The 15,937-nt window shown below is 33.4% G+C and overlaps 2 protein-coding genes across 3 annotated transcripts; one reads left to right on the top strand and one right to left on the bottom strand.

The window, feature by feature from the left end:
• The first annotated feature begins 1,752 nt into the window (after positions 1 to 1,752).
• Positions 1,753 to 5,366, top strand: Rpn10 (regulatory particle non-ATPase 10). 2 transcript variants are annotated; one of them, XM_040720655.2, is made up of 6 exons: positions 1,753 to 1,929; positions 1,986 to 2,341; positions 3,073 to 3,128; positions 3,608 to 3,935; positions 4,810 to 4,971; positions 5,027 to 5,366. In XM_040720655.2, exons 1-6 carry the CDS (start codon positions 1,904 to 1,906, stop codon positions 5,281 to 5,283), a joined length of 1,185 nt encoding a protein of 394 aa, XP_040576589.1. In that variant the 5' UTR covers positions 1,753 to 1,903; the 3' UTR covers positions 5,284 to 5,366. The 2 variants fall into 2 exon arrangements, with proteins under 2 accessions (XP_040576589.1, XP_040576590.1); XM_040720656.1 differs by having other exon boundaries at positions 1,769 to 1,929; positions 4,813 to 4,971.
• On the bottom strand, positions 5,363 to 15,181 carry gig (TSC complex subunit tuberin). The gene is made up of 11 exons (XM_040720654.2): positions 14,973 to 15,181; positions 14,289 to 14,901; positions 13,870 to 14,232; positions 13,618 to 13,799; positions 11,540 to 13,547; positions 11,329 to 11,484; positions 11,027 to 11,272; positions 10,735 to 10,956; positions 8,833 to 9,224; positions 7,123 to 7,612; positions 5,363 to 5,957 (listed from the first exon to the last, which is right to left on the bottom strand). The coding sequence occupies exons 1-11, from the start codon at positions 15,029 to 15,031 to the stop codon at positions 5,655 to 5,657; spliced, it is 5,034 nt and encodes a 1,677-aa protein (XP_040576588.1). The 5' UTR covers positions 15,032 to 15,181; the 3' UTR covers positions 5,363 to 5,654.
• Positions 15,182 to 15,937: the final 756 nt, after the last annotated feature.

Raw genomic sequence — 15,937 nt, 5'->3', positions numbered from 1 at the left:
AATCCTCTAACCTTCATCTCATAATTCAAAATATTTATCATTGCAGGGAACATAGGTTACTTTTTTATTAGCCCAGAGTTATTAATACAAAAATGTATCAACTAATGCATTTTTGGAACATTTATTCTCTATAAAAATGTTGGTCTTATTACATTAGGATTTTGCCTGAAATTTGAAGTGTCTAGACGGAAAAATGAGGCACTATAAGGCCTCAAGCTTTTGTATTGTTTCTTGGATAGGGATTTAATAGAACATAGACCTATAACTAAAAATTAGATTACTTTCAAAACATTTTTTTTTTTACGTCAGAGATAAAATAATATAATCTATTACAAGATCTCTGAATTTAATACCCCATTTGCTAAATTATGTCACTTCTTTCAAATTGTACTATACTATGATATTGGCTGTTATGACTAATAGCAAATTAACTAGGACACAATGAAATACACATATTTAAAGTCTTTGTTATATCATTTATTTGTAAACTTATAAGTAATCCTAGTGAAGCATTCTAACAATAGAATAGAATTGATACTAAGGCGATTATCAAAGCCTTTACTCTAGATGTAATTGCATATGTACTCCAAAATATTTCCAATGATCTTTAATAGATGAAGTATTTTTACAAATTCATATAGGAGTATAGTACAAAGAGATATATATAAATTATACCTGTCCCAAGTCATAATACAATTATGCATAAATTAAGAATTTCTCTAGTAATAGTACTAAATTACTCTTCCCTTGTTTTTCCTTCTACCTATATGAGGCTAACACTAAAATGAATAACTTTATAAGTACTTGACGGGAGTGCAAATAACTTTATCATTTTAATAAAGTAAAAGTTTTAAATTGAAACTCTAACAACAGATATCTTACCCATTTTTAATTATAATAAATTTATTTTAAAAGAAAAGTTTAATTTTTAAATAATTGTTATTTTAATGGCACAGCACATATTTTTAATTTAACACAATTTTATAACAAAAAACATAAGATTATAGATATGAACTGTTAAAGTTTCAATTGACTGCAGCCATTTACTTTAGAATAGAGCCTTTTCATTGACGTCATAAATTGAATCACAATTGAAGGAGACGCCAATTTGAAGGCTCATTGCTTATATTTTTTTATAACATAAAATAGACAAATTTGCAAGTCATCTTGATAAAACTCCATCAAATGGCTCTATGAATAAAAAAAATACTTAATATCAGCATTGAATACTACTTGATGTGAATGATGGACACTGATATTTGAATTAAAATGAAAATCCCTAAAAATGTCTAGATTTGTACAATTCTTTTATATTTTTTTTATCGATTTGGGACAAGAAAAGTAGAATAACTGTTGAAAAATATCTTATTCCTTCCATCTTAATAATGAGTTTTTATCTACAATATGGAAATAAGATTGTATAACGATTTAATTACGTATTTTTAATAAATATTAGGGCCATGCATTCACGGGATATATTTTAGATTGAGAGTAAGGGCTAAGTCCTTTAATTGAAGTGTCTCATTTTGACAGCCAATAGCGGACTATTTTTCTTAATATGAATAAAAAAGGATTGTCATTGTTATACAACTTGGTTGTTTATGCCCACAAAATGACCGACAACACGTGAAAACGGTCTATATGAGACTATAATTTTGCACTCCCGTCAAATACAAAAAAAAAAGAGCGCGTTCCAACTTTATTTTTATTCCGTGTTTTCTCTGGTGTAGTAAATACTAAATAGTCAGTAGTGACTATTATTATTTTAGCCGGCCGCAGATGAAGGAAGGTCGAAGCTGAGATATATTATAGGTTGGCAATACTGACTTTCTAGGCTATTGTTGACGGTCTGAATTATTAAGCAGTTTTTCTAATTTTCTACCTCTTCATATTCTCTTCAAAAATGGTTCTTGAAAGCACAATTATATGGTAATTATATATAAATTTCAAATAAATGAGGAGAACTAAAGGGATTTTGGGTTTAGTGTGGATAACTCTGAGTATATGCGAAATGGAGATTTCCTTCCAACCCGCCTCCAGGCTCAACAGGACGCCGTGAATCTCATCACTCAATCCAAGCTTCGCTCTAATCCCGAGTCCAACGTCGGACTCCTCACTCTGGGCTGCCTTGAAGTCCTCGTTACATTGACAACGGACTCTGGGAAGCTGTTGGCCAAGCTTCACGGCGTGACTCCAACGGGAAACATTCAACTCATTTCAGGGATTAAAATTGCTCATTTGGCACTCAAGCACAGACAAGGCAAAAACCACAAGACACGGATCGTTGTCTTTATCGGATCTCCTATCCTGGATGCACCAGAAAAAGACCTCATTAAATTGGGTATGCTTTACATGTTGCTCCGCACGTCAGGATCAAGGATCTTTTATTAATTAGGAAATAACATGCGAAGAGAAGCGAAGCGACGCGGATTATCATTGAAGTAGGAGAAACGAAATCAGAACTCATTTCAAATGTTATTTCAACAATTAACACTTCAAAAGATCGTGAAAGTAGATGGAAGGTCGCATAACGCGGAGGAAGCTGTAAGTTTGTCTCTTATAGAGTATCAAAGATGAATGAGAGACAAACTCACAACTTCTTCCACATAAGAGCTAATTGTTCAAGTAACTTAAAAGAGTTGAAATCTCTCTCCTCTTACTCCAATACTATATCATTCGCCTTGCTTATAATATATTATTGAACTGGGAGTAGGAAATAAATCTCGACTCTTTCGAAGTCACTGAAGGTCTCTATATCTTGAGGAAGGTGGAAGTTTGTCTCTTAAAGAACATCAACGAGGAATGATCCCTTGATATTCAATAAGAAACGAACTCGCAACTTCCTCCTCATAATGAGACCTTCCATCTACTATCAAGATCCTTGTCCAAATTACTAGAAAGAGTTGAAATTCCTCATCTCCTACTCCAATAGTATATCCTATGCATCGCTTATTATTAAAAGGTCGTGATCATTGAATTTTAACTTTCCGCTCTCGCTATCTCCAATTTCGAGATAGCTAGAGAAAATATTTAACGTGCGGACAAAATTGTAAACCATACCTATTAAATTAGCAAAAAAATTGAAAAAAGAAAAAGTGAATGTGGATATCATTAGTTTTGGTGAAGACGTAAGGAATATATGCCTTTTTTAAGTCATGGAACTCTAGATATCTGGAATATAACGGCCTTTTCCCCTAGGATTTCATTTTTCTTTTATTTGTACATTAATAAATGAGAGTAAAATTAGGGCTGAATTATTTTTGTGTTTAACATTGCTAAAATGTCAAGCTTCCAATTTCACCGAAGATTGCTCGTCTTACATTTTTTTTTTTTTTTCTTATTACAAATATTTAATTTTACAATTATTTTTGACAACATTTTAAAAAAAATAACCCATTACTTACCACAGATAAATTGATAAATAATTACTGGCGAAAAATGTATCAATGTATACTAAGAATAGTAAGTGTATAACGTATATAGAACAAGGATCTCCTATATACAAATGGGGAAAAAGTGAAGTCGATTGACTTCCATGTTTCTAGAATTCCATAACTATACCATTCCCACATCGCCTCATCTCTTTCCTACTTTTTCTCTATTCCAGGCTGACAATGCAGATATTCTTAAAAAATTTATGGAGACCATTAATGGTAAAGAAGGAACTGGAAGCCATTTAGTCACTGTTCCTCCCACACCGCATCTAAGTCAAGCCCTCGTATCTTCACCTATTGTTCAAGGGGAAGATGGAAGTGGGGTTGTTCCATCTGGTGGTGGATTTGAATTTGGAGTTGATCCTAATGAGGATCCTGAATTGGCTTTGGCCCTTAGAGTCTCCATGGAGGAACAACGTGCTAGACAAGAGGCAGAGGAAGGAAGTAAAGAGGGTGGATCTTCCGGAGAGCCCACGACTGCTGCAACTCCAGCCGAAGGAGGTTGTTCTTTAAATATTATCTCTTAAAAGGTTGGGGTGTCATAAACATAGTTAATTTCGTCATCTATGACTTGCTGAAATGTATTCGCCTACAACTGTTTTTGTATGATAGTTACGGAGCGAAGATGAAACAATTTTTTATATTTCTTGACGAAATGTGATGAAAGTAGACAAAATTAATACTGGTCCTAAACTAATTACATCTTGACTTTTATGCATTTGTCTTAATGTTATAATTGAAATTCATAAATTTAATAGTTAGTAAAATTAATGTACTATCAAAGGGTTATCCGGTGTTACTCGTGCGAGTGTTTGGGTATTCTTACAGGCAATATAATATAGCAATGTGAAAATTGAAAAGAAAAAAAACTGTTTTGCTCTAACTTTGCAAAAAAAAAAAAAAATAGTTTAAACATTTAGTGGCAATGCAAAGAGGAACACAATCCTACCGATAGATATTTCATACTTGCAAAAACAAAAAGTTATGAATAATAATGTCGTTGAAAAAATAACCTCCGATAACTTGTTCACTTTTTGATTTATAACTCAAACCTATTTCTTGTGGCCTTGATGTCCGAAAAACAGTTTTTGTGTTAGCCTGAATAGGTTCGAAAGAAGCACCCGTGCAAAATTTCAGCCTCCTAGGTTCAACGGTGTGGGCACACACACACACACTAACTCTATTTTAAATATACAGATAGGATTAAATTTATGGACAGTCTGTTTTTCATCCTTGTAATTCCACAGTGACCACCGTTTGATCCGTCAAAAAATATATAAAATTGATTTGTAAAAATGGGTTCGACACAGAGTCCCAATACGTATATACAACATCTACAAACTCTATTTAATTAATGTTTTGTCATCCGTTTTAGAAGGTGGAGCAACATCTGAAGAAACCTTGCTACAGAGAGCATTAGCTATGTCTATGGATACGGACGAACCCGCTGCAGAAAGCAAAACTGCTCCCGACCTTGCAAGTATGACGGAAGAAGAACAAATATTATATGCAATGCGTATGTCTATGGCAGATAATGGTTAGTACCGATGAGTAATAATAATTTCATCTTAATGAATTCCTTTGCATTTTAGATTCACAATCTAAGCCTGAAGACTCCTCAAAAATGGAAGTGGATGAGAGTGGTGAAGCTTCAAAAGATGATTGTTCAGGAGCAATGAAGGATTCTACATTCCTTCAAAATGTTCTTGAGAATTTACCAGGCGTTGATCAACAGTCGGATCCATCCAAGGAGACGACGACTACTACTTCTACTTCTGGAGGAAAGAGTAAAGACGATAAGGAGGATAAGAAGAAAGAAAATACTACTACTCCAAAGGATAAAAAATAACTTATTTATACTATACAATGTTAATAATGATTAATTACTATTTTGAGGAATTTAGTTATTTTAAATAAAATTTCATTAGTTAATATAAATATAAATTTATTTCCTTGTACATTAAAACATCTGGGGACTTATAATAGGCATCAAATAATATGTAAATCGAATTGCACCAGTTCTTCCTTCTTATTATAATTATTATATTAATATAAAAATCTAAATAAAATATTAACTATTTTTATTATCATTTGCTTGACACAGTCACAAAACAATTTAACCACATATTAGTTACTATATATTGGCAGAGTTCATTGGTTAAGCCATATAAAACAATCATTTTCAAAAGTAACAAAATCATCAAGTGAAAGCCATACTTTTTAGTCACCAACACTATTTCCACTTCCGCCATTCCCTTTCTTTTTTCGCATAATGACAAATTCTGTGAAATCATTCAGTTGTGGACGCCCAGACCCTTGTTCACGATCCTCTTCTTCCTTCATTTCATTTTCCTTTTGTAGCTTCTCTTTCAAACGCTTAATAGCTCGAAGTCTTTCGAGCCAGTTTGAAGAGTAAGGCATTTTATTGCTCAAAGATTTTTGAATCTGCGCCGCCAAATTACAATGAAGAGCCCATTGGCGAACTAATATTGACAAACTCTTGTCAGATACTATTTTAGGATCCTAAAGATTAAATGTGTCATTTTGAATAGTTGTTTTGTGTACAAGTTGCAGCTAGAATACGCAAATTGTACAAGATTCCATTTATTCGTATTAAAATGGATTCTAATTATCAACTATACATTGATAATGTAATTTCATTTTGATCTATTCAAATTAGATAGTTATTATAAGTAATTCAACTGAGGACATTTGAAATTTATAATGTGCCATAGAATACTTTATTTTTAGTAATTTGTATTAAAACAGTCAACAACTACACCATTAATATAAATTATCATCCATAGAATATTCAATTATTGCATTATCCTTATCCGATAAATCCTTCATTTAAAATGATTCCTCACATTTTTTGGTTGCAACTTGTACACAACATATACTCGTATATATATATATATATCAACAAAAAAATATATTTTAAATTCCATATTCAATTCTATTACTACCTGACAAGCTAATAACGAATATATAATTAGTTGTTTTTTTTGTATCAAACCTAGCTTTTGAGTATTTTTACCTTTTTTATAAGGTTGAACCAACTTTTTTATATGAAAAAAAAAAATCAATCATCCACAGAAACAAAATTTAATGCTAATTTCAAATAAGTACTTGCATTTTATAGGTGAGGATCCAATCCTAAGGAAATTTAAAAATATTTAAAAATAAAGACGCCATTTTTTTTTTAGAATTTTGTTTGAAAAGGAATAACATCTGGGTTTTTCAGTTGGTTTTATGCCAAAAGAACTTATTTAAAGTGTAAATATTTAGGGTTTCATTGATAAAAGAGGATTTGATTTTAATAGGTAGAATTCTGGTCTGTTCTAAGCGTGTCACCGCACTAAGCGGCCATACACAGTCATCAAATTTAGAATTGTTACAAAATAAGCCCCTTGTAGTGTTGTCAGTCCAGTCTTTAGGACGATTCCTATTAGTCCTTCGGACTGTCAGTACACGAACTGATTTCAAAAAAAGTTGAATAACATCATCAAAGACCAAACTTTTGCAAGTTTTAGGACTGAACTGGACTGCACCCAGTCTTCACTCCTAAATAAGGATCGACACAACACTAGTCACCTGCTATAAGTGGTCATTTTTTCAGTTTCCCTTACCTGACCCCTTTATACAGCTATGGCCTGTGTAACTAATTAATTATTTGACTTTAACTTACCATGACATGTCCCAAAGGTTCCTTTAGCTCTGGTTTGCAATCCACACATACCCTATTGGAGCCTTGATCTAGAGGAGTGATGACTATACATGCAGAAATGAATTTCCCCCTCACAGTCCCCATTTTGTAAGACTCACTATGATTTCGCGAATCATTGTACACAATGGCTACATAATTATTACCAATATGCCTTTTCTTTTTATTGGCTTGTGGATCGTTATCATGATTAGGCATTAAAGTTGCAACATGAAAAATAACCTGCATGACGTCGTCTTCCCACATATATGCAAAGTTACCATCACCCTCTTCGCTATCCAATCCACCAATGAAATGAGTGGATTTATCAATATTTCTAATATTGATTAGATTTCCGAGACCATCCAAAAAATCCGTGTATCTAGAAGAACCGCTTATATTGCGTAAAATTCCAACTTCGTCATTGACTTGATTAGGTCCAATGTATAGAACTCCAATCTTGTGAGTTTCGTGACTAATTAATATAATAAAAATCAATAATTATTTCACGTCGCTTTGTAGATATACAATTGAGGTAGGCTCCTTGGGAGCGATACCCTAGTGGATCCTTCTCTTAATTTCCTAGGGTCAACAACAAAAACAAAAGCCGGAAAAAGTATAGTCTCCAGAGACAGGCTCCAGCCATGTTAGTGGCACGGCTCCAAAAATGAGTTGATTCGTATACATTAATACATAGTTTAGAATAGGAGTAACCTATTCTTTTTCTATAATGGGCCGGATAATTGAAAGAATGACAAATCAGGGGCGTCCGCCGGATTATATTTTTAAGGGGTGCTTAATTTCACAGCATAATGTGATCTAATAACCTTCTTTTTTTAAAGAAATCCAAAAAAAACTCCTTTATTTTTTTTTAGAAAATGAATTCTTAAATTGATTTTTTTGGGAGCTAATTTTTCTTCTATATTTATAATTTTTTTTAAATTCCTCGATTTGGAGGCGCTACAACCCCTTCAGACCCCCCTATATTAGTAGTGGTTCCCTCCTAGTTTGAAAAGAATATTCGCGCCTCTGGCCCCATCTAATGGGCATTGTCTATTGGATCAAGATTACATATTGAAACAGAAGATTCATAAAAAATATTGTATTAGAGGGTTTTTTTAACAACTTTTTCTGGAAAAGTAGTGCTCCCAAAGTGGCAAATTGTTTTTTTTGATAAGAAAATATGTATGTTCTTCAAAATTTGAACTCGATCAATAAATATTTAGAGGTAGCACATCGATCCTAAAGCTTCCATATTTACGGATTGTGGGCATAATTCCTATTAATCTACAACATACATAACGATACAGCACTTATGATGAAATAAATATTGCAGTTGAGTGTTTGATTTTTAAGTAATATTATAAGAAGTATACCCCTAAATCAACGATTCATTATCAAAAAGACATAACAAATTATAGGTACTTTTTTGGGATATGCAAATGGCGCGCATATTCTTTTTGAATCCAATATGCACTGAGGCATTTGGTGACCCCTGGCATAGAAAAATACACTAAAACTTTATTGTCCTTTTCCTTAGTGTCCAAAAGACAATCCTGTTTAGTAATCCAATCATGACTATTCAACCTTTAAATTTACTATCAACCACTTAATCCCAAAAAAAATATTCCTATTCATAATTAACATTCGCCTAAACTTTTTAAATGCATCTAGAATAGAGAAAACTTTACTTACGCCGGGATCCTATCAAGATTTTTAATACTATTCTCAGTAATTTTATTTGACGGAAGTAAAAGAGGTTTTTCTAGGGAAGCAGCATTTCCAAATGTGGAAGATTGATAAAGCATAAGAAATACAAATTGCGGTGAAATGCCAGAAACTTTATCATTCTTTTCTCCAGATCCAATGCCACCAATTCCAGGACGACCGACTATTCCTGTGGTAGGTTGCAAAGGTTTGTTTAATACACGATTCCGCGGACTCGATACGGATATAGTATGAGAGCGCGTTGTTCTCATTGCAGGTTCATTTAAATTACTTTCAAATGAAGAATTGGGAGAGCTATTCAATGGGATATTATTTTGATTTTCTTCATTACTCGGTGGTAAGGATTTTCTCCATGCATCCTATAGTTTTAGTATGAAAATATATGTTTATATTAGACTGTTTCTTAAATTATTATTATTTATTTATTTTTGAAATGTTCAGGGAACATAGTCCAACAGTTCTTTACGGTTAACATACGATTAAATAGAAAAAAATAGAATTATCACCTGAAAATAGTCCACATAATGAAAAATAAAGTAATATATTAGTATATAAGTAAAATATTTTGGATGAATAAAAAATCTTTCAAAATTTTTAATTCAACTGTCCCCTAAAATAATTATTTTTAGTCAAAAGTATTACTGTACCGCGTATAGCACGCACTTTTCTTTTTCTTTTTGTATGTAATACATACAATTTAATTTAACTTTATAACATTATAGCTTTTGAAAGTTTGTTAACTCATTTAATTTTGTATATCCATTCGGCATTGAAATTTGAAATTAATACCGGTACCCTTATTTAGTTTCTCACATTGATAATATATTGCTCTATTTCGACTTATGTGGACTATTTTCAGTTCAGAATTCTATGTTTTGTTGTTGTTTTTTAGAAGTGGCCTGCACATCTTCTAAACAAGGTTTATTATGATTTAAACTTTCGTATATTTCTTCATTTTTTTATACAAACTAACATTTTTGGACCATGTTCCTCAAAAATTTCGAAGAATAATAATTTAAGAGCCAGAATAAAATATTTATTAGAGTTGGATTCGATTATTACTCAAACTCGAAAAATACTCGACATAAGTAGTCATTTTATTATTATTATTATTATTTTTTTTTTTTTTTTTTGTAAATTACTCGAATTCGTCAAAAAATCTTTTGAAAAAACTCGATATAGTTTGACTTACAGCCACAGAAACTCAAAATATTTATATGAGTCTCGAATAATCACTAATCAAGTATCCGGTTATTTATTTTCGATATCAAGGAGTATCTCATTATTCCTGCGGAATACAAATTTTCAAATATTTTTTATGTAATTATTCAAACTAATTGTAACTCGCTCTAAGGCCGCCAGACTCTTATAGTATATAACTGACATTTTTAACTGCGCAGGCCATGGGCCACATAATATTTTTATGCTATAAACGTTATGTTTATTTAAGAATCAATATTTAAAATTGCCTTGTATCGATCGATATAAAAACCCACTAAAGTATTGGAGCACTGAAGGAAAATTCGTATTTTCTAACCTATTTAAGTTAGCCATTTAACTGGAAAATAGTTTCTAAGAAGAGAAACAGGATTAATTACTACGTCATGGTAACCTAATATAATATTTAACTGTATAGAATTCAATAATTATCAGTAGTGGTATTATATGAAATATGTATATATCCAATTAATAAGCAACCTAACATATCTTATTTATTTAATTTCTTGATAGTGAACTCGAAGTAAAATATGAGTATCATCAACTTACTTGAACTCGACTCTACTTCAATCATCGAAATCTCGAACTCGATAATTTTAACTCGAATCCAACTCTAATATTTATATAAGAATTAATGTTGTATCTACGTACAGATTGTCGACGCCTTAAATCGGTTCCGGAGCGTAAATCCTCTTCAACCTCTGGTATAGGATCACAACTCTTTCTTTTAATATCTGAGACTTCTAGGGGTTGACATGATGTGTCAGGAGGTGAAGATTTTGTCTTTTTAACTGGAGATTTAGGTGACATAACGATCATTTCCTCATCGTGCGACCTATTCCCCGAAACTGTTTTATCCGTCTCTGCAGAAGGCTAGAATAATTACAAATATATATTAATAAAGATTCCATACAAAGATCAAACATAGGTTAATTAAGCATACAGAGGAAACTGAAGAGGGTACGAATTCCGAGCTTAACTTCTTATATTCGTCTTCCGTTAAATTATCCACATTAATCTTATCACTTTCAGTCGACACATCAAAGTTGAATGTATCCTTTTTCAAAGAGGTATCAAAGAGTGCTGTCAATTCTCTCAAATTAGTTGAGGGTGTATGCGCACTAAGCAACTGAGTATTTTGCACTCTACACATCCAGGATACATCCCCACTTGGACGTCGAATGTAAATCTGAAATTAAATTCATGAGCAAAATATGTAGTAGTGTACATATGGGGTTTTATTACTTCAGCCCAGCCAGAGCACCAACAACTGCATGTTTCAGGTAGCACTTTTTTTACTCTATAATCATCTCCAGAAGACTCCATTCTCTCCAGAGAAGTGTGCCTATGAAGTTCCTTATCACTTCTTAAGTTTGATAACTGACTCTTATTTGTACCGGACTGTAATGAAAATAAATAATTATTAAATACAAAAATAAAAAAGAAAGTGCTTTACGTAAAAATCCGACATGTGTCTTCTTCTATCCGAATTTTTAGTAATATCATCCTTACTTAAAGTTCCATCTCGAATGCAATAAAAATAACATCTATCACATACACCATTTCTCATTGCAATATGGGTACAACAGCTCGTAGAAACAGTTATAAGCATTGTGCCAATCAACCAAGTCGCTGAATGCCCATTTTTAAGAATAAAATCCGATGTTTTTAGGCGACGGGTCTTTACTGAGACATTGCCGTACATGTATCGAGCCAGAATATCGAGACATGTTTCTGTCAGTTCCTGATGAAAAGCTAATGGATGGATTTGAGTGGATTTTGGAACATCAGCTACAATATCCTTTTTAGCTGCAAGAGCCACATTTGGCCTCCGAGCAGCTGATAAGCTCGTACTCCGCATCCGTCCCATGGAATCCTTATTTTTATCATTTTCTTCAAAAGGTACGAATATGTTTGAATTAAGACTTGTGATAATAAATTGAACAAAGTTCTGTCTATATGAGAGTCTACACTTCAAAAACCACATCACTATAACATGGTGAGCCAGTGAAACTGTATAGGGATCAAACTTAAAGGGATTCGTGAAAGGAAGAGCAATAGCAAAGACAGTTATATAGTTTGTATCAGTAAAACAACTGAAGACTTCGGGTAATCGAACCATTGTTGATAAAAACTCTAGAATGGGTGTTGAAATAAACTTTGTTGCAGATATCTTGGAAAAGTTTAATAAAACTTCTGGTATAAGGTTGCGCGTTGAGCGTTTCATTTCGAGGGCTGATGTAGTGAGGGCAACAATACACATTCGATTGCATTCTTTGGATAATAAGCCTAACTCCAATGCTCTTATAAGAGAGCTTTGTGATGCAGGGACAAGGAATTCATTATAAGAGGCTAAAGCTGCCAGCACAGGGAATATATGGTTATGAAAATCGGATTTGCTGAACTTACTAGGAGTATTAGTCAGATGGAGGGGAAAGTTTGAGTTTTTATCCGTGAAAGAGACGAGTGGTGTGATAAATTTATTGATACTTTTGCCATAACGACATATCAGAGGTCTATTTTGCAACACTGTAGGAACTCGGGTAAGAACGAGACATAGAACGTTCCAATCAGTTTCCCTTTCCAAACACTCTATCACTAACAAACAGGCCTTATTCAAAGATACACATAAAACGCTCTTTTGCCTTGTTCCAGATAAACAAGAAGGAGAGGATGGACGACTAGCACTTTCCTGTTGTCTATTCCACAACAACTCCGCTTCCTCCTCTTCTTCAGGACTACGGCATATAATATAAGGACTAAAATACACCGAGCCATCACTTTCTTCCAATCCCAAATGATAACTCTCATCTTCAGCTCTTAAGCTCAAAAATAAGCGAAATATTACATATCGTATATCCGACTTTCCACCAAATATGTTAGGGTGATCATAGTGATACTCCAAATGCGTTGTTAATAAACTTAAAACTCTCAGTATAAAAGTACTTGGTAGCTGGCGCAATTTGTCCTTAAATACATTAATTAAACCATACACAACGATGAGTAAATCTTTCAATAGCGTATCTCTTTCAGCTTCTTGTTCTAAGGACCTTTTCATTATACAACCCAGGATATTCAAAAGATCTAAATTCTTGTTGGTTTGACAAAGGGAACATAAAGTAGTTAAAACTTCAATAGCCCTTCTTCTTATTCGAGATTCAGGTTCCATATGAACACTACCCAAGAAGGGAATAATTATTCTATCTATTAGTTCCTCTTCAAATGAATAATGATTAGACTTGAAAATATCCAAAATCACATCTAAAGTTTTGATTCGAATGTTAACGCGTTTCTCCTTTTTGTAATAGCGCTCCACAAGCTCAGAAAAGATGTTAAGCCATTTAGACTTTGCTGCATGTATTGATTTCTGACGGAAAGTTATTAGCCTGATTACAGATTCTTCAGGGCGGTGATCAGCACACAAGTCCAGCATTCCAAACAACTTTTGTTTGCTTCCACTATATCTATAAGCAATATATGATTAAATAAAAATCCCTAAAATGTTATATATTTTCTTCTTTAAAGGCATCATACCTTTTCATTTCTGATAGACCCTCTAATATGGTGATAACTGCATGCAAATGTGAGGATATGTTGTCCTGAAGTTTTTTTTCCAATCGACGAACTTCAATGAGAAGCAGTTCAATGAGTTCGACAATGGCATCACAAGCGGCGGCATGAAGTTCTTTATCATAGAACGTGACTAATTGTTTGACCTGTAAATTGCCATGAAAATGATTATTGTTGGACCATGTTCAAGTCAATTACTTATAATATATATATTACCTGCTGAATCACTTCAAAAACAACCAAATGATGCTTACATTTAAGAGCATGTACAAAGGTAGGTAAGATGGTGACAGCGGAATAATCCAAAGATTTGATTCGATTGTGTCCCCACAAACTAAATCCAATAAAGAATATTGCTCCACGTATAAGAGCAACATCACTACGATTCTCAGTAGTTTGAACAATCATGCTCAAACAATACAAGGCTGAATGACCCAGATGTGTACCCATTAAACGACGAGTAATGTCCCAAGCATCCTTTCCATACGCTTCTAAATTTACAACTCGACAAAGTATGCTAATGAAGAGTAAAAGTCCATTTTTGGGGATGTAACTGTAGCAAATGATGGAATTCAAAACCTGAAATTCAAAAGTGTTGACTATGATAAAGGAGATTTTAAAAGGGTGGTCCTTACTTCAAGACAGGATTTGGTTTCATTTTTATCATTCGTAGACGTGCAAAGACTACTTATTAATGTAATAAGTGCTAAAACAACATCCGAATCCAGATAGGTTGCGTTGAATATAAAACAATTTGTAATCATCTCCAAGAATTTCAGAGTACAGGGTAATTGCGGCGTAATAAAGGGAATCGTTTCCTTGATAAATGGGCCCAACTCATCTTCGAAATACACAATGTCCTTCCCTTTCCCTGTTAGTACGTACAATAGATCGATATGATATGTAAAGTCCGCACTCCCTCTCTTTGAATGATTTTCCTTGATGATATTGAAGAATGCGGATCGAACTAGGCCCAAACGAGAGTATTGTCCATAGACAAGGGATTCGTAAAAGGATAGCACAATATGACGTACGTCAGGGGAATCATTTCGCAGCAAATCCTTTGTTTTGTAGAGAAGGACCTCAACTCCTTTGTCTTGAAGTCGCCCATTCCTCACGCTTTCCTTCAGGTCTTTAAGGATCTTTAAACGTTCCTGGAGTGGGGATATGGAAGGGGAAATAGAGTCGACCAGCTCTCCACTAAGGCGGATTTCCTCTCCATGTGGATATAAATTGGATTTCGTGCCCCTTTAAAGTCAAAAGAAAATGATGATGATGATGGAACTTAAATAATAATATCAATCCAAGCATATTCTTACTTGAACCATTGTTTAAGTTTCTCTGAGAAAGGTTTCTCGGCTTTGCTGGACTTGGACATGATGGCGGATGAAGAACATTACATTAGTACTACATACAAGAGTTCTTCCTTCATATTAAAAATAATATCTAATAAATAAAATATTCCACCAGAGAAATAAGATGAGGAAAAAGAAACTGCTGTTTTGTTCACTCTTTAAGCGCTCTCTTCAAAGTAGGAAATATGCGAGCGAGCGCTCTCAATCATAGAAGACCGAACGTCTAGCTAGCTAGCAACAGCAAAGTTAAATAACCTTTAATGATAAAAATATAATAGTCTTGGGTTTGGGTCTGAAAATCCTAGATCGGATTGAGAGCGTTATTGAACCGAACTAATTCGGATTAACAAAAAGACAAGGTTATACCATAACACGTTTACGACTGGTGTTTCATTTCCGTCGCACAGTTTTAATACTGACGTCATAGAATTTGATTGGCTGTGTGTTTTGCAAAAACTGTCTGTCTTGTCTAGCAGTGAGTACGATATATAAAATTGAAAATTCTAGCAAGCCCGATTACTTTATGAAAGTATAATGGTCTCATAGAAAAATTTGATCTAGATCGATTCAAAGGTAAATTCGGTTAGGACCGTCAAAATCACCGGAATGTATTTGCTATTTAAGGTGCCAAACAATATACCTGTGACGTCATCACGGGAGTCCGCATTAGTTGACTGTTTTTTTCGTGGGGGGAGGGCGTGGGGGTGTTGGACTTTTTTGACAATTTCAAGAATATGTCACAGTTCTTTATAAATACTAAATTCAACAAATAATTTTTTTTCGAGGATACACTTTTTAAAGCTAAATTTTTCAGAAAGAGACAAAATTTGAATTGATTTTTTTCCCCAAAATTATGACATTTCAGAAAAATTTATACGAGAGGCAATTTTTGTATTGTGATAATGATAAAAAATTCTGCAAAGGTGTGG

The sequence above is a fragment of the Lepeophtheirus salmonis genome, chromosome 10, assembly GCF_016086655.4.
Source record: "Lepeophtheirus salmonis chromosome 10, UVic_Lsal_1.4, whole genome shotgun sequence".
In the NCBI taxonomy this organism is placed as follows: Eukaryota; Metazoa; Arthropoda; class Copepoda; order Siphonostomatoida; family Caligidae; genus Lepeophtheirus; species Lepeophtheirus salmonis.
Note: the sequence above shows the minus strand (reverse complement) of the source record. Positions and strands in the feature narration are given on the sequence as shown.